Genomic DNA, 21,800 nt, shown 5'->3' on the forward strand with positions numbered 1-21,800 from the left:
TGCTGGTACTCCTTGCTTTGTCTGGGTGGTCCGTTGCTCAACAGCTGCATGCATGTTCGCCCGTACACCTCTCTGCAGCCGTCGTTCACCCCTCATCTATGGCCCGTGGTGCACCACAATTACCACAGCGCGGGTTTTGGATAGCGCTATTCTGCGATACACAGTATACCAGGTGATCAAAAAGCCAGTATAAATTTGAAAACTGAATAAATCACGGAATAATGTAGATACAGAGATACAAATTGACACACATGCTTGGAATAACATCGGGTTTTATTAGAACCAAAAAAGTACAAAAGTTCAAAAAATGTCGGACAGATGACGCTTCATCTGATCAGAATAGCAATAATTAGCGTAACAAAGTAAGACAAAGCAAAGATGTTGTTCTTTACAGGAAATGCTCAATACGTCCACCATCATTCCTCAACAATAGCTGTAGTCGAGGAATAATGTTGTGAACAACACTGTAAAGCATGTCCGGAGTTATAGTAAGGCATTGGCGTCGGATGTTGTCTTTCAGCATCCCTAGAGATGTCGGTCGATCACGATACACTTGCGACTTCAGGTAACCCCAAAGCCAATAATCGCACGGACTGAGGTCTGGGGACCTGGGAGGCCAAGCATGACGAAAGTGGCGGCTGAGCACACGATCATCACCAAACGAGGCGCGCAAGAGATCTTTCACGCGTCTAGCAATATGGGGTGGAGCGCCATTGCATAAACATCGTACGTTCCAGCAGGTGTTTATCAGCCAGGCTGGGGATGGCTCAAATGGCTCTGAGCACTATGGGACTCAACTGCTGTGGTCATTAGTCCCCTAGAACTTAGAACTACTTAAACCTAACTAACCTAAGGACATCACAAACATCCATGCCCGAGGCAGGATTCGAACCTGCGACCGTAGCAGTCGACGGCTCCGGACTGCGCGCCTAGAACCGCGAGACCACCGCGGCCGGCCAGGCTGGGGATGATGCGATTCTGTAACATATCGGCGTACCTCTCACCCGTCACAGTAGCAGTTACAAAACCAGAATCACGCATTTCCTCGAAGAAAAATGGCCCGATAACGGTAGATGTGGTAAATCCAACCCATACCGTGACTTTCTCGTCGTGCAATGGAGTTTCCACGACAGTTCTAGGATTTTCGGTAGGCCAAATTCTGCAGTTGTGGGCGTTGACAGACCCTCGGAGCGTGAAATGAACTTCGCCGGTCCACAACACGTTACTCAACCAATCGTCATCTTCCGCCATATTTTGAAACGCCCACACCGCAAATGCCCTCCGCTTCATTAAATCGCCAGGTAACAGTTCATGACGCCGATGGATTTTGTACGGATATCATGTGAGGGTACGCCTAAGTGCTAACCAAACAGTAGTGTATGGAATGCCGGTGCGACGTGCGACTGCACGAGCGCTGACTTCCCCGTGCATAGACGAACCCGTTACAGACTCCATGTCTTCCTGAACTGTCTCAGCAGCATTACACCTTGTGCACGGTCGGCCACTTCGGGGACTATCGTCTAAACAACCCGTGGCTTCGAACTTCGAAATCATTGTCGCCACAGCTGCATTTGTCAACGGACCTTTACCCGTTCGAATCCCCTTCCTATGGTGATAGGATCGTAACGCTGAACTAGCCCATTTCCCATTCTGGTAATACAGCTTCACTAAAAGCGCCTTTTCAGGTAACGTCAACATGCTGCGACTGCTGGGGCATCCGATTCTCTCTCTCATTACAGCTCCTTTTATACACGATTGTCATGCACAGTCACTGACGTTTTGCTGTCCAGCGCCATCTGTCGGACATTTTGTGAACTTTGGTTTTTTTTTTTATTCTAATAAAACCCCATGTCATTCCAAGCATGTGTGTCAATTTTTACCCTTCTATCTACATTATTCCGCGGTTTATTAAGTTTTCAAATTTATACTGACTTTTTGATCACCAGTACTTACACCACAGCTGCACACAAACAGTTTACCAACCTAGCCCTTTCGGAAATGCTTCCACTCCTGGCCCGAGAGCCAATGATCACGCCCTTTAGGGTGGCAGGAAAAACGTCCTGTTTCCTCACCGCATTACAACAATTGCGCTGTTTTCGCGTCCCCCAAACACGCTTTATACACCCCCCTGCTGCTAATGCTGCCAGCTGCCGTCTGTGAGTGGCTATAACACCTTGATGTCGAACATAGGCGGTGTTCATGTAATGTGAATGGACCGTTATAATAATCTATCTTTATGGTGTGCTGTATACAGAAAATAAGTAAAAATCCGTTACTTGCTCTCTTAATGGTGAGCATAGTATAAAACCCGTTTCCAACGAGTTAGCATATTAAAACCTTCATATGCTTTGGCATGAGACTGCCAGTCGTTGGAAAACCACTATGACATCTGATGGGAAGTATTGCCTCGTTCTCCATACAGCCAGGACCTTCCGTCATTAGGCTACGATCCTTCACGACCAGTGTCGCTGTGAAGTTATACAGACACTACAGTCGACTGCTGAGCATAATGCATGTGACAGGAATGCGCCAGCCAGTCTTGCCAGCTTTATGATGCACTGCAGAGCAGACTAGTATGCTCCCTTTTAAAAACTTTTTTCATGAATGCTGTGACCTGATGAAGTGGGAACGACGAAATATGTTAAACCCTCTCACCTCTTTGGTGGACTGCGATCAGTGCGACTGACAGTAGTGCTGGAGGTCCGGGTTCGATTCTCGGCTGGGTCAAAGATTTTATCCGTTCAGGGACTGGCTGTTGTGTTGAGTTCATCATCATTTCATCGTCATTGAAGTGCAAGTCGCCAAAGTGGCGTCAAATATAAAGACTTTCGCTAGGCGGTCGAACAACCTCAGACGGGTTTACCGCAGTAATATCGATCAAATTCGCCATTATTGCATACATGTTATCAGCAGCTGCTGTACAATCATTTATAGACGCTGGTTGCTACGCATGCAACTATTGAAATGCCTTAATTCGTGACGATACGTGCTTTCTAGTATTAAGTTAAAATGATAGGAGTTTATACGTCCGTTTCTTGCTTAAAATGACGAGCATGGCAGCATACACGTTTTACTAAAATTTTATTTTTTGCCACTCTCGCTGTACATAAAAAATAAAAGAAATTACGAGCCCAAGGCTGACAATGAAGACTATTGATAAAGCAATATTTGCCTATAACACGGACCTTTTGTAGCCGTAGGTCGGATTGGAATGAGGAGAAGGGCCGTATCCCAGCTCCCCATCTCAGCCTTGCAGGCATTCTTTGACCTGCACGCTGTAAAAAATTCCGCGTGATAAAGGCTGAACAAAAGAGGCAGCGAATTTAACCGTTGTCAAACGTGAATAGTAACTGTCGAAAGAGGCAAAGTAATGCAGATAACTGACGTGCTAGCTATAAAGGTTGTGACGGTGTGCTGTGTATATTTGAGACATTTTTCTTGTGGATTAAAAGAGAGACAAATTTGGATGCTTTGCGTTCTGACTGACCCTCGTGTTAAATGATAAAAGACCAAGTTTTACAGCTGCTAACAGCTATATTCAAAGAGGCTAGTATAACGAAGAAAACGTATGAGTGTCTGCGTCTCTGAATGGAAAACTGTGTTTTTTTACAGTGACCACAACCTCGAAGATATAGTATGGACCGATAACGACATTTTAATGGCTTCATGGAAAAATCGAGTTGAAAACATAAACCAGATTGTCAGCTACAATACTTCCAAAAAGATGGGGCGTCTTCGTGGACAGAAGGTAAATGATGCACTCTATCATTGGTTATTGTCTGCAAAAAGAAGATAATGAAGTATTTAACTTGAACATATGGCATTTCATGAATCGCCTTCTGTGAATCTTCTAATAGATTTTAGTTTAAATATGTACTAAGTGTTCAATTAATAGAAAATTTTTACCTGGAAATGTTCGCAGTATCTTATTTATATTTGTGGGTCGTTAGTGTGTTATTTCTGTGAGCTTCTAAACGGAGTGTAACTCACTTAAATGTGTCTGAATGCTTTTGGAGTTTAATCGTAAACATCTCTTGCATGTTTTTGTAGTTTAGCCTTTTATCGTCTGTAGTATCAATAGCAACTGTGAATGCTGTGCTGGGATGCTAGCTGAGTTGGTGACCCTTCGCTCACGGCTTCAGATGGTGTTGGCTTCAGTCACGCAGTTTGAGGCTGTTGCCAATGGATATCACTTTGGGGGATGGGACGTGAGGATCTGAGGGATCACCAGCATGTCAACTGCTCAGGCCATCCCAGTTACTGCCCACAGTGAGGTTAATACGTCAGCTGTGGCTGAGTGGGGGGTTGTTTCAACGTGTGACAGGCAGTCAAAGATTTTCGAGGGGCCGATCCAAAAGCCTCCTCGCTTCGTCTGACAAACAGGTTCCAGTTACTATCTGTGGCTACCACTGATAAAGATTCTGATCCTTGTTGACTGCTGGTAGTTGGAAGCTGCAATGTTAGGCGCGTAATGGGGCCCCGTAGAGATATGGATGCCAGGGAGCAGAACAAGTCCAGTGTGTCCTTTGCGTGGATGCTCAGGGGAGTCATCCAACATGTGGCACGGATCCTTCTGGAAGCCAGGAAGAACAACACAAGGCGCAGTCAACTGCAGGTGATGGCTCATGTCGGTACTAAGAATATGTGTCACTTCAGATCGGATGAGAGTCTCTCTGGTTGCCCTGATTTCCGTTGGTTTTCTGAAGTTGTGAAGGCTTCCAGTTTTGTTTGCGAGATGAAGGCGGGGGCCACCATCTTTGGCGTCATCGACAGGACCGATTGCAGACTTCTGGAACAGAGCCAAGTCAAGGGTGTGAATCAGATGCTTAGATGGTTCTGCGACCGTGAAGGTTGCAGATTCCTCGAATTGCGCCATAGGGTGGTGGAGCTTTAAGTTCTGCTTAATAGGTTAGGGGTCCATTACAGGTAGGAGCTGGCTGCAAGGTTAGTGGGGGACGCGTGGACTTGACTGAACGTTTTTTTAGGTTGGAGAGTGTCAGGAAAGTAAAACAAGAGCTTCAGTCTCAAAAGGTACAGGGCAAACACAGGACGGGGGAAGAGCTAGGAACAGTCGGTATTATAGTTGTAAATTGTTGTAGCTGTGTTGGGTACGAACCAGACCTCAAAGCGCTAGTAGAAAGCAGTGAGGCTCAAATCGTTACGGGTACTGAAAGCTGGCTAAAACTGTAGATAAGTTCACCCGAAATTTTTGTAAAGGGAGGGGTAGTTTAAGTGGCGTCTTTGTTGCTGTTAGAAGCAGTTTATCCTGTACTGAAACTGAATTTGCTGTGAGATAGTGTGGCTAGAAGTTATATTTTACAACCGACATAAATTAATATTTGGTTCCTTTTTACCGACCCACTGACTGAGATGATACAGTTCTTTAAAGTTTCATAGAAAACCTTTCATCTCAAATAGGTGCCCCACTCTTGCAGATGACTTCATTTTGCACTCGACATGTTGGAAAAAATACGCGTTTAAAGTCTGTGGTAGGCACAAAACGAAATTATACTAAATGCTTGCTCCGAAAACTGTTTTGAGCAAATAAAGGAGCCTACTGGAAGTGTAAGTGGTTGTGAAAATATGCTTGACCTATTAGCAACAAATAACAATGAGCAAATGGGATTAGTGAACGCAAGGTCATTATACGAGACTGAATACTGTAATATCCATATCCTGCAAAAATAAAAGCAAAATATATGTGTTTAAAAAAGGAGATGAAAATTCGCTTGATGCATTCATAAGAGACAACGAACTAACGATGTAGTTGTAGACACGATGTGGCTGAAATTCATAGAAATAGTACCGACGGCAGTTGACAAATTTATAGCAAATAAGTTAATAAGAGAAGGAACTGGTGATACACAAAACAGGTCAGAACATTGTTGCGAAAGCAACAAGAAAAGCATGTCAAATTTAAAAGGACGCAATATCTGCAAGACTGGCGAAGTTTTACGAAAGCTCGAAATTTAGGGAAGACTTCAGTGCGAGATGCTTTTAATACTCATAGATTCCACAACGAAATCCTGTCTCAAAATCTGACAGAAAATAAAAAGAGAGTCTGATCGTATGTAAAGTACACCAACGGCAAGACAATCAATACCTTCACCGTGCGATACCAGTGGAAATGTTGCCGATGACAATGCCACTAAAGCGGAGATACTAAATATGGCTTTCAGAAATTTCTTCACTAAACAAGACGAAGTGAACATTCCAGAATGCGACTCAAGAACTACTGCCAGAATGAGTATTTAGAAGTAGATGTACTCGGTGTAGTGAAGCAGCTTAAACTGTTTAACAAAGGCCATTCTTGCTGTTGAGAACGTGTGCCGGTTACGTTCCTTTCAGAGTGGCTGATATAATAGCGTCGTTCTCAGCAGTCATATCCATATTGTCGCTTGACGAAAGGTACGTACCTAAAGACTGGAAATTAGCACAAACCACACCAGTAATCCAGAAAGGAAGTAACACCACACTGAATTGCAGACTCATATCGAGGACATTGATTTGAAGTAGACTTTTGTATTATGTACTGTGTTCGAAAATATAAATTACTTCGAAGAAACCGATTTAATGACACATAATCATCAGGGATATAGGAAGTATCGTTCTGGTGGACCACACGAAGTAATGAGACATATTGACAGGGGATCTCACACTGATTCCACATTCATAGATTTCCAGAAGGATTTTGACACAGTTTCTCACAAGCGACTTCTAATCAAAATGCGTGACTAAGAAGTATCGTCTTAGTTGTACGACTGGATTCGTGATTTCCACCCACGAAGGTTACAGTTCATAGTAACTGACGGAAAGTCATCGAGCAGAAAAAAGGCATATCAGGCGTTCCCCAACGAAATGATGTAGGCCCTCAGCTATTGTTAATCTATATAAACGATTTAGGAGACAATCGGAGCAGCACTCCTAGACTGTTTGCAGATGATGCTGTCGCTTAGCGTCTAGCAAACTCATCAGACCCTCAAAACCAATTGCAAAATGATTTACGCAAGATATCCGTCTGGTGCGAAAAGTGGCAATTGACTCCAAATAGTGGAAAGTGTGAGGTCACTCACACGAGCGCTAATAGGAATCCATCGAATTTCGGTCATACGATAAATTACACAAATTTATGACGATATACCTAGGGATTACAATTACGAACAACTTAAATTGGAAAGATCACATAGATAATATTGAGGAGATGGTGAACAAAAGACAGAACACTTAAAAGATTCGACAGGTCTACTAAAGGAGAGTGCTTACACTACCCCTGTTCGTTCTCTTCTGGAATTTCGCAGCGCGGCGTGTGATGCTTACCAGATAGGATTGACGGAAGACATCGAAAATGATCAGAGAGGCACAGCTCGTTTTGTATTATCACGAAATAGTGGTGAGAGTGTCACGGGTATGATAAGGGAGTTCAGATGGCTATTATTAAAACAAAGGCGTTTTTCGTTGTGACTACAATTTTTCAGGACATTTCAATCACTAACTTTCTCCTCTGAATCCGAAAATATTTTGTTGACGCCCAACTATATTGGGGGAAATGAACGTAATAATAAAACAAGAGAAATCAGATCATGTGCAGTAACATTTAAGCGTGGAGAGTGGAACGGAAGAGATATAGTATGAAGGTGGTTCCGTTAACCCTCTGCCAGGCACTTAAGTGTGAACTGCAAAGTAGTAGTGTAGATGTACACTACTGGCCATTAAAATTGCTACACCACGAAGAAGACGAGCTACAGACGCGGAATTTAACCGACAGGAAGAAGATGCTGTGATATGCAATTGATTAACTTTTCAGAGCATTCACACAAGGTTGGCGCCTGTGGCGACACCTACAACGTGCTGACATGAGGAAAGTTTCCAACCGATTTCTTATACACAAACAGCAGTTGACTGGCGTTGCCTGGTGAAATGTTGTTGTGATGCCTCGTGTAAGGAAGAGAAATGCTTACCATCACGTTTCCGACTTTGATAAAGGTCGGATCGTAGCCTATCGCGATTGCGGTTTATCGTATCGCGACGTTGCTGCTCGCGTTGGTAGAGACCCAATGACTGTTAGCAGAATATGGAATGGGTGGGTTCAGGAGGGTAATACGGAACTCCGTGCTGGATCCCAACGGCCTCGTATAACTAGCAGTCGACATGAGAGGCATCTTATCCGCATGGCTGTAACGGATCGAGCAGCAACGTCTCGATCCCCGAGTCAACAGATGGAGACGTTTGCAAGACAACAACCATCTGCACGAACAGTTCGACGACGTTTGCAGCAGCATGGACTATCAGCTCGGAGACCATGGCTGCGGTTACCCTTGACGCTGCATCACAGACAGGAGCGCCTGCGATGGTGCACTGAACGACGAACCTGGGTGCATGAATGGCAAAACGTCATTTTTTCGGATGAATCCAGGTTCTGTTTACAGCATCATGATGGTCGCATCCGTGTTTGGCGATATCGCGGTGAACGCATATTGGAAGCGAGTATTCGTCATCGCCACGCTGGCATATCACCCGGTGCGATGGTATGGGGTGCCATTGATGACACGTCTCGGTCACCTGTTGTTCGCATTGACGGCACTTTGAACAGTGGACATTACATTTCAGATGTCTTACGACCCGTGGCTCTACCCTTCAACAGGTGACCGAGACGTGTAATCAGTGGCACCCCATACCATCGCACCGGGTGATATGCCAGCGTGGCGATGACGAATACTCGCTTCCAATATGCGTTCACCGCGATATCGCCAAACACGGATGCGACCATCATGATGCTGTAAACAGAACCTGGATTCATCCGAAAAAATGACGTTTTACCATTCATGCACCCAGGTTCGTCGTTCAGTGCACCATCGCAGGCGCTCCTGTCTGTGATGCAGCGTCAAGGGTAACCGCAGCCATGGTCTCCGAGCTGATAGTCCATGCTGCTGCAAACGTCGTCGAACTGTTCGTGCAGATGGTTGTTGTCGTGCAAACGTCTCCATCTGTTGACTCGGGGATCGAGACGTGGCTGCTCGATCCGTTACAGCCATGCGGATAAGATGCCTCTCATGTCGACTGCTAGTTATACGAGGCCGTTGGGATCCAGCACGGCGTTCCATATTACCCTCCTGAACCTACCCATTCCATATTCTGCTAACAGTCATTGGATCTCGACCAACGCGAGCAGCAACTTCGCGATACGATAAACCGCAATCGCCATAGGCTACGATCCGACCTTTATCAATGTCGGAAACGTGATGGTACGCATTTCTCCTCCTTACACGAGGCATCACAACAACGTTTCACCGGGCAATGCCGGTCAACTGCTGTTTGTGTATGAGAAATCGTTTGGAAACTTTCCTCATGTCAGCACGTTGTAGGTGTCGCCACCGGCGCCAACCTTGTGTGAATGCTCTGAAAAGCTAATCATTTGCATATCACAGCATCTTCTTCCTGTCGGTAAATTTCGCGTCTGTAGCACGTCATCTTCGTGGTGTAGCAATTTTAATGTCCAGTAGTGTAACACATGTCGTAATAAACGGCGACGGACTATCATTCCTGATAGTGTGCGATGTGTTACACTGTTCCACAATTGCGCCAGGGCCGAGGAGGACGCGAATCTCTCCTGCAGTGCCACTCGGATGCGGTGTCGATCTTCTCGGGGGGTGGTCTCTGTGATGCGAACTGACCCATCTCATGACGCTCTATGGCTTTCTGTGAACCATTATGACCGCACCCGTTGCAGTGCCGAAGCCCTTCGTCCCACACCAGCAGCATTTGCCGGGATGAATGCATCACATTCCCCCTACCAATAATATGCCGTCTTTCAAACTCACTGATTTGACGGTACGGTTCTCGTATGCGTCTGCGAGCTATCCTGCAAGTCTACTCAAGCCACACTGATCCATTACCTTCGGTTTATAGCGGCAACGAGACCCGCAGGCCCATTTTACCGATAGGTGGTGTTGCGCAGCGATATCGATGTTGACCTTGAATCCGCGGGCCGACATGGTTCAAATGCTAATCATTTCTGCATAACATACTGATGTACATGTCTTGTGACTGTGAACGTCCTATCTCTAGTCGTGCGAGGTGTTGTGTTTTTACTGAACATGAGTGTACATATGATAGAACAGTAGAAAATTCCACTCAACATAGCACTAATTATCGTCATTTCATTACAAAGTAAACCCTATCACTTGCACCAGTAGATCCGCACTCTACTGTATCGTGCAGCTACTCTCTCGCAAGCTGTGTGCAACACTGTCGACCTACACTCCATTATTGCCTGAAAAACAACAACACAGGTACAAATGATGGAAAGATAAAATATAAAAAATTTATACCAAAACTCCGAAAACTTGACGTGTGAAGATACCGGAAGCTCACAAGCTCCATAACGAAACCTCTTCTCGTTTTTGGATCTTTCCTTTCCCAATCTTAGCCGCGCGGAGTGGCCGCACGGTTTGACGCGCCATGTCACGGTTTGCGCAGCACCTCCCGCCGGAGCTTCGAGTCCTCCCTCGGGCATGGGTGTGTGTGTTGTTCTTAGCATAACTTAGTTTAAGTAGCGTGTAAGTCTAGGGACTGATGACCTTAGCAGTTTGGTCCCTTAGCAATTCACACACATTTTGAACAACTTTCCCAATCTTACACGGAGGATCAATACCGAAGTGTCAGCCGAAGAGGGTTTTACATGTTGTCGTTTTTTTTTTTTTTTTAATTTATGTTATGTATTCTTTACACCATAAATTGCTCCGTACATACGCTTCCAGATGTTTACTGGATCTAAGTGTTTCCAGCAAAAGGTGGGCAACCCTGTAATCAGACAATAACGGGTCTTTCCGCCTGTTTAAGTGCATTACATTATAATTGTTTATCTTGAGGGCCGTCTACCAATGCTGCACCAACCACTGAGCCTCTGCAAATCTCGCTTAATTTTTCTCTAATTTTCTTACAAGGGGACCGTATGAACTTCCTCTCACCGATTTGATTTTTATTAACATGGAATGTACGGCACGGCTAAGACGTCGACATATGTAAACAGGAAGACGCAACGCTCCACCCTATTCGAGAAAATCGAGTTTGAAAATTTTAGGCGTGCTTATATACTTGACAGGATAGCTGATATGCAAGTAGACCGCCGTCGAGAGAGTAAGGGCTTAGTTTCACAAGCGCGAGAGTGTGGGATAGAATCCCGCTGCCGGTAGTATTTCTTTTTTATGGGCTATCTGCACCAACATTCGGTGATATCCTTCGACATGCGTGGTACGCCGCGAAACTATGTGACGACCGAGGACCCCATATGAATGTAAACCAAGTTTTAATGCTATTTTGTCGAAAACTGACATTCTGAGCACGTGGCTGTGTGCAAAATATAGGAATATGAGTGGTGCTTTAAATTTGTGCATACATGTACAGTCGTGAACAAAACGAGCGAGACCCCTCGCCTTTTCGTTATGCTGATCCGCACAGCTTTAAAGTCTCCTACACAGCATAACGGGAAAGGCGACGAAGTGCTACCAACATATTATGCACAGGCGTGAAATTGAAAAACTATTCGAAATTTGTCAGACTGTTTTCAGTCATGTGTAAGAGTATATTAATGCTGATTAGTGTGTTAACCACAATACCTAAATATGAGATATAAATGAATTTCAGATTATCGAAATAACATAACTGTTTTAGTAAGATGGAGTACCCCAGATCATTACGAATTAGCAAAATATTATGCGCATTCAGCCGCGAAATGGTCTGTGCCAACGTTCAGACCAGTCAAACTGGATTACCGTTGCTGAACTACCATGAAAGTGCAAATTTAGCAATGCGTGAAGATTCATAACGAGACTCAGTTAAAAATCATTCAGTGCCACACTTCAGTGAATTCAGTTATTAACAGAAGCGGAAAAAGTAGGCAGCAACAAGTATGAAACTCTACAAGAGTTTCACATCGACATCCACAGGGCGCCGATACAGAATAAAGGTAGCGATAAAACGTATTGGGGGAGCGAGGATTTCTTAAAATTCCTTTACTGATAGTCCATCTGCCTCCATCGAGATTAGAACCGAAAACGAACCAGACGTCCCTTGCAGTGACAAACACCTTTCACTACGCTAGCAGATAACCCAGGCAAACAGCCCTCTATTATTACCCCAGACATGAATAAGCAGGAAATTTCGCAATGAAAATGGCAAAATGATCTGCAGTTTCTGTTGCATAGAGCTTTCTGGACTCAAAACATGAATTTTCTATATTTATGTCACCGCTTATGTGACAATCATTCGGGATGTTTATCGAAATAACAAAAAACTGTTATTAGCGAGTAAATTTAGTAGGATAGTTCTGCACCACCCCAGGAAATAAACGGCGGCGTAGCTGCCAAACGTATTCTACAATGTTTCGTATTCTCCATTAGACGTGCCACAGCCAGAAACCGTTCATTAGCCGAAGTGTACCTTAAGGTAGCTGGCAATGGGAATGCTCGCACATCTAAAACGCATTGGCATTAATAGTGTGATCTGAATTACCACGTGTATAGGCAAATGGATTTTATTTGCATTTCTGTAAACGTGATTTGGATCGAAAGCGTAGCTACGATTAATATGCTGATGTATCTACTGCAACTGGAACATTTCGAATAAAGAGTGGGGGAAATTATTATGCAGCCCTCATCTTCAGTAACTGTGGTAGCTATTTTCGTTGTTAGGATTTCGTCACGTAAATCGGTAAAAATGGAACCCTACTAGTCTCACTTTCTTGACCGTCTATCTGTCTACCCAACCATTAAAACCTGTTTTCCTAGGATACTGGTTGACATAATAAGCGGAAATATATCGCACTTCCTACGAACTTACCGTCCCTTGGTGATGTAAAAAAGTGAGCTATGTTAACGCAATCTAAAGATACGGCCGTTTATGTAAAGAAAATTTACGCGAAAGGTCAAAAAATGGCTCTAAGAACTATGCCACCAAACTGCTTAGGTCATCAGCCCCCTAGATCTAGAACTACTTCAACCTACCTGACGTAACACACATCCATGCGCGGGGAAGGATTCGAACTGACGACGCAAGGAGCCGCGCGGTCCGCGATATGACGCCGTTGGGCGCACGGATAACCCACGCCGGCAAGCTGTTAATATCATCTGGTGTTGCTAAAACGTTATTCACTTCTGATGAATGATTTTCTGCGCAGTTCATTTAAGAAAGAATAACTAAAATATATTTGATGTTACGGAAGAGGAAGGACGCATAATTCATTTCCCCTTGTCTTCGTTCATGATGTTAGATTCGCAATCTGAGCGTACGTACTATCGATAACCACACTTAAGATCCAAGTCACAGTCACAGGAATGCGAATACAACACATTGGCTTACACTTGAGGTATTTCGTTTCCCAAGAAGTGGTGGCAGACGATGCTGTGGCGTCTTCGAAGCGCGAGTTTCGCCAGTGCTAGCTATCTCAGCACATCAGCTGAGCGAACTTGCATAGTATGTTGGTAGCAGTTCGTCGCCTTGCCTGTTATGCTGTGTAGGAGACTTTAAAGCTGTGCTGATCAGCATAACGAAAAGACAAGGGGTTTCGCTCGTTTCGTCCACGACTGCACAAAAAAAGTGCATCATACAGTTTTCGCTGCTGCAAGATCACAAGCGGTCTGCGCTGGAACGTAATGGCGCAGATTTTTCAGCAGTTGGGAAAACAAAAGGCGAAAGCTGATGTAAAACGTATCTTAACGTGAACTAGCCGTCTGAAGCTGAACCTGTCGGTTCGAAACCGGTAACGGCGCTATGTAAATAAATAAATAAATAGCATTCTAAAAATGGCTGGTTGCTGCTATCTTCTATGTAAGAATCAACCTATATAAACCAAGTTTATTTTGTAACAGACCCACAGGAAACCACGCACATGGAAAAATTGGCATTCATTACATGTTCTGTACATCGCAGTATTTATTGTTTACCATCTGTCTACGATCAATATCATCCTGATCCATGCAGTGCATCATAGGTTGTATATCACACCTGTCAGTAAAAAATACACAATAACAAAAATAAAATTGCTATACTGATTTGGAAGATCTCGTGTATCCTTTTTTTACTTCCAATCTCCTTAAGAAAAAAATTTGTTCATTCTTCAAGACAAAGATTACGAGAATCATTAACTATTGACAGTTTGCACATTCATAATAAATCTGTGGTCAAAATTACGTCAGAATAATTCTATTCAAAGACCTCGCACTTGACTTCCTTGAATATTGGCACCCTATACAGTACATAAGCAGGAATAAAACGTTGAAACTCGACTGTCTCGAAAACGATTGAGAGCTGTGTCTTCTCGTTTATATGTATTGAAGTTCTAGTCGTGTCCTACACACCTTGTCAATATCAGTCAGATCGGTGAGGTTGCAGTTCGCGCAGCCCTCTCGTTAGAGTTGCGGTTTCTCTATCCGAAACAGCATCATCCGTGAACAGCCTCATGGAGCCTGCGACATAAATCACTACAACGTTTGTGTGCATTGTGAACATGAGTGTTCTTAAATCACTCTACTTGGAGAGGCCAGATCCTGTCTTTACGTCAGAAGACTGATGATGATTTTCACTCTGTTCTGTCCGCTAGGAACTCTTGAGTTCTGCCAAAAAGCCCGTCTAACACGCCACACACTCGTATTTTATTGAATAGTGTGGAGTTGTGTCGAACGCCTTCTGGAATTCAAGGAACACGGTATCAACCTGTGTGTCATTATCTGCTGCCATTTGTTTCTCGAGTACGAACACAGCGAGCGGAGTTTCACAATACTGATTCCTACAGAGGAGTTTTTCGATTCCCAGAAAGGTCTTAACACGCGAGTATGAAACCCAAAATTCTCCAAGAGCTTGACGTCAGCGATAGAGATCAACAGCTGTGTGCATCTGCTTAACGACAGTTTATGAAAACGGGTATGACCTGCCCATATTTTCTCACTTGGAAAGCTTCGTTCTTCCAGTGATTTTCGATAGACTCATGCTAGAAGAATCATATATCCCATTAGGTCTAGGAGTCTTCTCTCTGTTGCACAATTTCCGTTCACTTTGTATACCTCTGTTACTTTTCTCGATAACTGTGTTTTGATGTTCATGTGACAATTCCAAAAAGCTGTCGAAGTACAATATTCCTCGCTATCCATCACGCAGTGCGCAGGCTGGTGACTGCCAAGTACATAATCTGTCTTATATTTAGCATCAGTAGTCAGGGTGTCAAACTGTCAGTAACCACCTGCTGGAAGCTTCTCATGGTACTTCAGCCATACAGATTCCTGTCTGATCCAGAGTCAATGGTATTACATCCGGTTTTCCAAACCCATCGTGTGACCTTCATTGATCAGCCATGTCCCGCAAATCCGTTCAAGATTTGTGTAAAGCAACAAATTCTTACGGCTCTTGATGTGAAACAAGTTTCAGTGTGAGCCAAAGAAGGATTCAGCAATCATACTGGATGGCTAAGCGGTCCAGGGTTACGTATATTCTTTTGGAGTTGAAGAGTACATTACGAAGACGCACAGTAAGCTACAGAGTGAAACGCCAGGAGAGAAAGGTCGTGCATCATGAATCTAGCCTCAAAATTCGGGGACACCTCGCTCCAGTATTGTTTCAGTAATATAGTGCTTTCCAGAAAGAGCACTTGCCCGCGAAAGGCAAAGGTTCCGAGTTCGAGTCTCGGTCCGGCACACAGTTTTAATCTGCCAGGAAGTTTCATATCAGCGCACACTCCGCTGCAGAGTGAAAATCTCATTCTGAAAACATCCCCCAGGCTGTGGCTAAGCCATGTCTCCGCAATATCCATTCTTTCAGGAGTGCTATTTCTGCAAGGTTCGCAGGAGAGCTTCTGTAAAGTTTGGAAGGTAGGAGACGAGGTACTGGCAGAAGTAAAGCTGTGAGGACGGGGCGTGAATCGTGCTTGGGTAGCGCAGTTGGTAGAGCACTTGCCCGCGAAAGGCAAAGGTCCTGAGTTCAAGTCTCGGCCCGGCACACAGTTTTAATCTGCCAGGAAGTTTAATATAATACTTTGTCCAGTATACGTCTCGAATAATAAGCACGACACTGAAATTAGAGATATTCAAGCTTTCACACAGACTTACCGACAATTGTTCTTCTCGAAACCCCTCCACGAATGGAATAAGAAAGAGGAGTGTGATTCTGGCACAAGGTGCGTCTCTCAACTGAACGATGCCTTGCGAAGTAAGAAAGTAGATGGAACTGGAGACAAGCGTGTGAAGTTCAGATGGGTGTAATGTACTGGTTCTTTGAGACTTTCTTTATTGTAAGGTGCTGCTGTTGTCTACTTTGTGTTTAGTCAACTGACGCACTGTTCTGTCGTAGGGCCTGAAACTAGAGAGAAAGGACGGCTGGGTGGACTACAAGCAGTTAATGCCTGGATATCGCAACCCTTCAACTTATCTGATTATCGACTGGGAGCCGCAAGGCGAAGCTGGCAACTTCCCACATGTGGTCAAAGTGACGGGTACATCGAGAACACCCATCACTTCCGGGGAGTTCACAGTTACCGACATATATGGATGGGATGATAATGGTGTAGTGTAAGTACCTTACTGAGGTATTGGAAATGGTTCCATGTGAGCAATCGTGATCCAAAATATTCATCTGATGTACAGCCTGAATTTCATGAATTTTTGTATCTTTCTTTTCACATGTTTCAACTGTTTTTTGCTATGGTGGTTCCCTTGCCTGAGCTCTGCAGTTTAGTGTCAGGTTTGGATGCTAGCGAGTGATGGTCCCAAATGGTTACATGTCTACTTTGACCAGAATGTAGAAGAGAGCAACAGTTTCCTTTCCTTTGAAAAAAGTTTTGTTAATAATGTAAGTAGGCTGTTTAGGTTTTTATGTTGGTAACGCCACATAGCGCTCTGTATGAAAATCACTGACAGTGCTGTGTGCAGTCTGTGGCTGATTTTCATTGTTGGAATATTCGCTATTGTAGTGTTGGGCAGTTTTATGTGAACAGCGCATAGCGTTGCGCAGTTGGAGGTGAGCCGCCAGCAGTGGTGGATGTGGGGAGTGAGATGGAGTTTTGGGAGCGGATGATCCGGACGTGTGTCCATCAGAGACAGTAAATTTGTAAGACTTGATGTCATGAACTCATATATATATATATATATAATGTCTTTTGAACACTGTTAAAGTAAATACATTGTTTGTTCTCTATCAAAATCTTTCATTTGCTAACTATGCCTATCAGTAGTTAGTTTCAGTAGTTAGAATCTTTTATTTAGCTGGCAGTATTGGCGCTCGCTGCATTGCAGTAGTTCGAGTAACGAAGATTTTTGTGAGGTGATTCATGAAAGGTATAGGTTATTGTTAGTCAGGGGCATTCTTTTGGAGGGATTATTGAAAGTCAGACTGCGTTGCGCTAAAAATATTCTGTGACAGTTTAGTGATGATGAGAATAAGTAAAGAGATAAATGTCTGGGTACGTCCAGTTTTGCTCAGCTGTTTGAAAATCAAATAACGTAAGAGGTTTACCAGCACAGTAATTCATTAATTTTTCTATGGGGACGTTTCATAATAAGAAAAAGTGTTCATCATCTGCAAGAAAATCTGGAACCGTGCACAGACCTCTACCAGAAGGTGACTGATGATCGAATGTTATGTAGATGTTGCTGGTGATATCTGGCAAGGAGGGGTAACACACAAAAGAGTTCTCGAAGGAACTCACGAGTTTTGGCGAATGAGATACAGGGGGAGAGGCAGTAATGATGTGTGTGGAATCATGGAAGAGAAGTGGTGTGGTTTAGCAATAATCTGAAAGCAATAGTAGAGTTAGAAAAAGACGAAGATTGGTAAAATAATCAGATAGATTGGCACGACTTAGGTGCAACGAAATAATTAAACCAACTCCTGACGAGCTGAAGTATCTTGATGTCCCCACGCTGGAGACGTCTGGTTCCTTGTACTCATTGATAAACATTTCAACCTACAATGACGCACAGTAACTGTTGGTTACGCAACTCACAGCCACAGAACGATTAACTAAATTTAACTCCGCTGTCATGCACTGAAGACTGTGCGCTCAATAGCGTACCCAGTGAAGGGCAAGAGAATGCAGATGCACCTTCTCCTCCTTCATCCTTTGCTAAAGGAGTTTCGCGTTCTGCATCGACAGACAAACATATCAACTCAAAATCAGTTTGAAGAAAACCGAGTAAGTGCGAGCAGGACTCACGGGCCGATGGTTCTGCACAAACTTAATTATGTACGAGTACATAGATAGTTCATCTACCTGGGGAATTTTTGCCTGTTATTGATATCGATACTGGCGAGATACCAAAATATGTGACATAAATGGTCGCATATTTTGATTGCATTGACGTAAAAGCTTACATGCTGCAAACCGCTAACGGACAGTGGAGCTCAGTATGACAAAAATTTCAACTTCATGTCTACCCGTTCATGAGAAAGAGGGGTCTTAACAGGTAAGCTTACTGCCTACAAAATTTCACGATTCCAGGTCAACAGGATGTGCCCCGTAGCCTATAGGTTTTGATGAGTGAGATTACGAATATCAAAATATGTGACACAAATGGCCGTATCTTTTGATTGCATTTACTTAGAAGCTTCAATTTTTACATCGCCAAGGCACTGTAGATCGTAGTTCGTGATTTAAGTTTCAATTTGATACGCCTGTCCATTCCTGAGGAAAAGGGATTTTAACAGTCGGTCAGAGAAAGAGACAGACAGACAGACAACAAAGTGATCCTGGGAGGGTTCCATTTTTACCGATTCTGGTACGAAAGCCTAAAAAGCTTGAACATGTGCTGGATAATGACCAGCAGCAAGTGTAGACAGCGTCACAGTTTTTTGTACTCAATGCTAAACCAGCATGAGTTTTCCCCTGTTCCTTAGCTCCTATCCTGAGCACGCTCCTGCATGCGCTGCAGTGTCGTCCTCTTCCAACGTTGTCACTGGATGCGCTGTGGATGGGCATGTGGTCAGTAGAACCCTCTTCCAGTCATTGTGGGCTTTCTGACCTTTGAGACGCTACTTCTTATTCAAGTCGCTTTCCATTTGGCCTCAAGAGGCTACGTGCACGCCATTACAGCCCTCCCAACAAGGATACATGGAAGTGACAAGTATCGAACCTGGGTACTCTACATGGAAGTCAGATACACTGACAACTCGGCCCATGCTGAAAGTAGTTTCCACTCTCCCTAAATCCGTGTGCCATTTATGAACTCAATGTGGAATGCCTATCCGAAAATTACGCAAACCTTGTACCTGTTCCCAAATATTTTTGTTGTGACAAATTCGATACAAAGTTTAATGTGATATTTGTAGCTCCAAGAAGTAACTTGTTCGATAAAACCCGTATTTCCATCAAAATCCTATTGGATGGCAGTTGTCTGGTTACCATTTAAACGTATTTCGCAACATGGTTATGTACGGTAATAATACATTTTTTGTGTGGTAATACGTTCAAGGGACGATCTAGCTTATATTACATTTAAGGAACATGAAGCGTCCTGGTTTAATTGTTTATATTACATTTATTGCCCTTGAAAAACAATCATCAATTAATTGTAAGTTCTTACCTTCATGTAACGTAAATAAATGCCTTAAATATATTTATTCACTCATTTATTGCTCTAAAGGAAGAACTCCAGGTGATACAAGTCACCATAGCCACTGAAAATGTTCTTCAAACTAGGTAATATTAGCTTTAAACATTCCAGTAGATAAACTGTTTCACATAACATAAATAGATTTGCTTTTAATTTAGTAAGTGTAGTGTATCGACGTAAGTTTTGCACAAATGATTTTCTTTTGACATATGACCATGTGCAGACTTCGTCACCTACGTCAGCTACAAAACACTTCAAAATTATTTAAATTCTTTTTAAAGTTGTCTCTGAATGGTTCTTGAACGAAACCGTAATTAAAACATCATCATTTGAGTCGTATGCGCAGAATTACATCACTCAGTCCAATTGGTTTGCACAAACTTTTTTCAGTTTAGTTGTCGTTTGTTTCTTCTCAGAAATTATATTAATGCAACTTATCTGCTTTAATAAATATTAAAACCACATTGAATAAACTTTTAAGACTCAAACTCGCGATGAACGTTGTCAAAAATTAATAATCTTGTCAAATAAATCAGTGATACTTCTTCCTTAATATAATTCTTCATAAATAAATTCTCGGAACACGTATTTAAACTTTTGTAGTATACACTAGTTTATTATCTTCATATATACTACATATAGACGTGAACATGAGCCTTGACAAGATAGGACTGAACATTTACAACATGATTAAACTTTCTATGGCATCATTGTTGTAGAAACATTACAAATTCTTATTTTTTCAGTTTTTAGAAGCACGACGCAACAACTCGGTTTCAGGATCTTCTGTTGCTCTTTGGCTGTCGACCCGCGACGTATAGTGGCCAGCAATTTTCTCTCTGGTCCCGGCAGTGAAGATGCTGTCTCCGTTCGTTGTGCCGCCCTCTCTGTACATGAAACACAAAAATAAGTACAAAACTTTAGATAATTCACAAACATTGCAAATATTACAATATACATAAACAAAACACTAAATTAAACTTATATTCACCTGCAAACTGGGCTGACACCGGTGGATGGGTGACGCTTCAATTTCGCATCCCACTACATAAGCAAGGCTGTTAAAACATTTTTTCTACCTCCTGAATACTTTGTCAGTCCTGAGTTGTCCCCTTTTCGAAAAATAAATAAAACAATTCAATTAAGATTCCGTGAGCAGTATTTTCTTTGCCACCGCAGTAGTTGGAGTGAGGAGAGTGGCACCATCTGCCTTTGCAGGTACTACCAAGCGACAGAGGAGGGGCAGCCGTCCCGCCGGCAGGTATACGCTGTGCAGGAGGGGGCTTCCCCGCGCTGCCTCAGCTGTGATGTTTACAGCACCGAAGGGAACCCCTGCCAGCGAGCCAGCGCCGATTTTAGCTCCGACTTCACGTGGTCGATCTTCACTTGTCATGGCCCGGATCCATCAGTCCTGTCTGTGCGTTACACGGCCCAATTCGCAGGTGAGAAATTTACTCTCGCTCGTTTCCTGTCTTGACAGTGACTTCTGTAGTTACACATTTTAACGGCCTCATTTCTCGATCAGTCTTTCTTAAACTGCCGCTACCTATTATTCAGTGTTACCTGTTGTAAGATTATTGGACTATCGCATACTTGCCTGTAGAGGACATAACAAAACGGCACCGATAAACGTCAAGGGAATGTTGAGGGTGTCTTGAGGAACAAACAAATTTAGGATACGAATATACCTCCAGTAACATCATCCATGAGCGAGCAGTAAAGGAAACAAAAGAGAAATTTGGAGTAGGAATTAAAACCTATGGAGAAGAAATAAAAATCTTGAGGTTTGCCGATGGCATTGTAATTCTATCAGAGACAGCAAAGGACTTGCGAGAGAAGTTGAATGAAATGGACAGTACCTTGAAAAGAAGTTAGAGGATGAACATCAACAAAACCAAAACTAGGCTAATACAATGTAGTCGAATTAAATCAGGTGATGCTGAGGGAATTAGATTAGGAAATGAGACAATTAAAGTAGTAGACGAGTTTTGCTATTTGGGTATCAAAATAACTGATGATGGTCGATGCAGAGAGGATATAAAATGTAGACTGGCGAGGGTAAGGAAAGAATTTCCGAAGAAGAAAAATTTGTTAACATCGAGTATAGATTTAAGTGTCAGAAACTCTTTCCTGAAAGTACTTGCACGGAGTGTAGCCGTGTATGGAAGTCGAACATGGACGATAAACAATTTAGACAAGAAGAGAATA

General features: G+C 43.2%; 1 protein-coding gene across 1 annotated transcript in view; it reads left to right on the forward strand.

Annotated features, from left to right (window-relative positions):
• Nucleotides 1-21,800, forward strand: part of LOC124798412 (venom dipeptidyl peptidase 4-like) — a 254,271-nt gene that overhangs the window by 133,440 nt on the left and 99,031 nt on the right. Inside the window, exons 9-11 of the mRNA XM_047261808.1 lie at nt 3,613-3,748; nt 16,336-16,553; nt 20,811-21,034. Coding sequence (XP_047117764.1) covers nt 3,613-3,748; nt 16,336-16,553; nt 20,811-21,034 — 578 coding nt within the window. The remainder of the gene's footprint in view (nt 1-3,612; nt 3,749-16,335; nt 16,554-20,810; nt 21,035-21,800) is intronic.

Source organism: Schistocerca piceifrons, chromosome 5 (genome assembly GCF_021461385.2).
Source record: "Schistocerca piceifrons isolate TAMUIC-IGC-003096 chromosome 5, iqSchPice1.1, whole genome shotgun sequence".
Lineage (NCBI taxonomy): Eukaryota > Metazoa > Arthropoda > Insecta > Orthoptera > Acrididae > Schistocerca > Schistocerca piceifrons.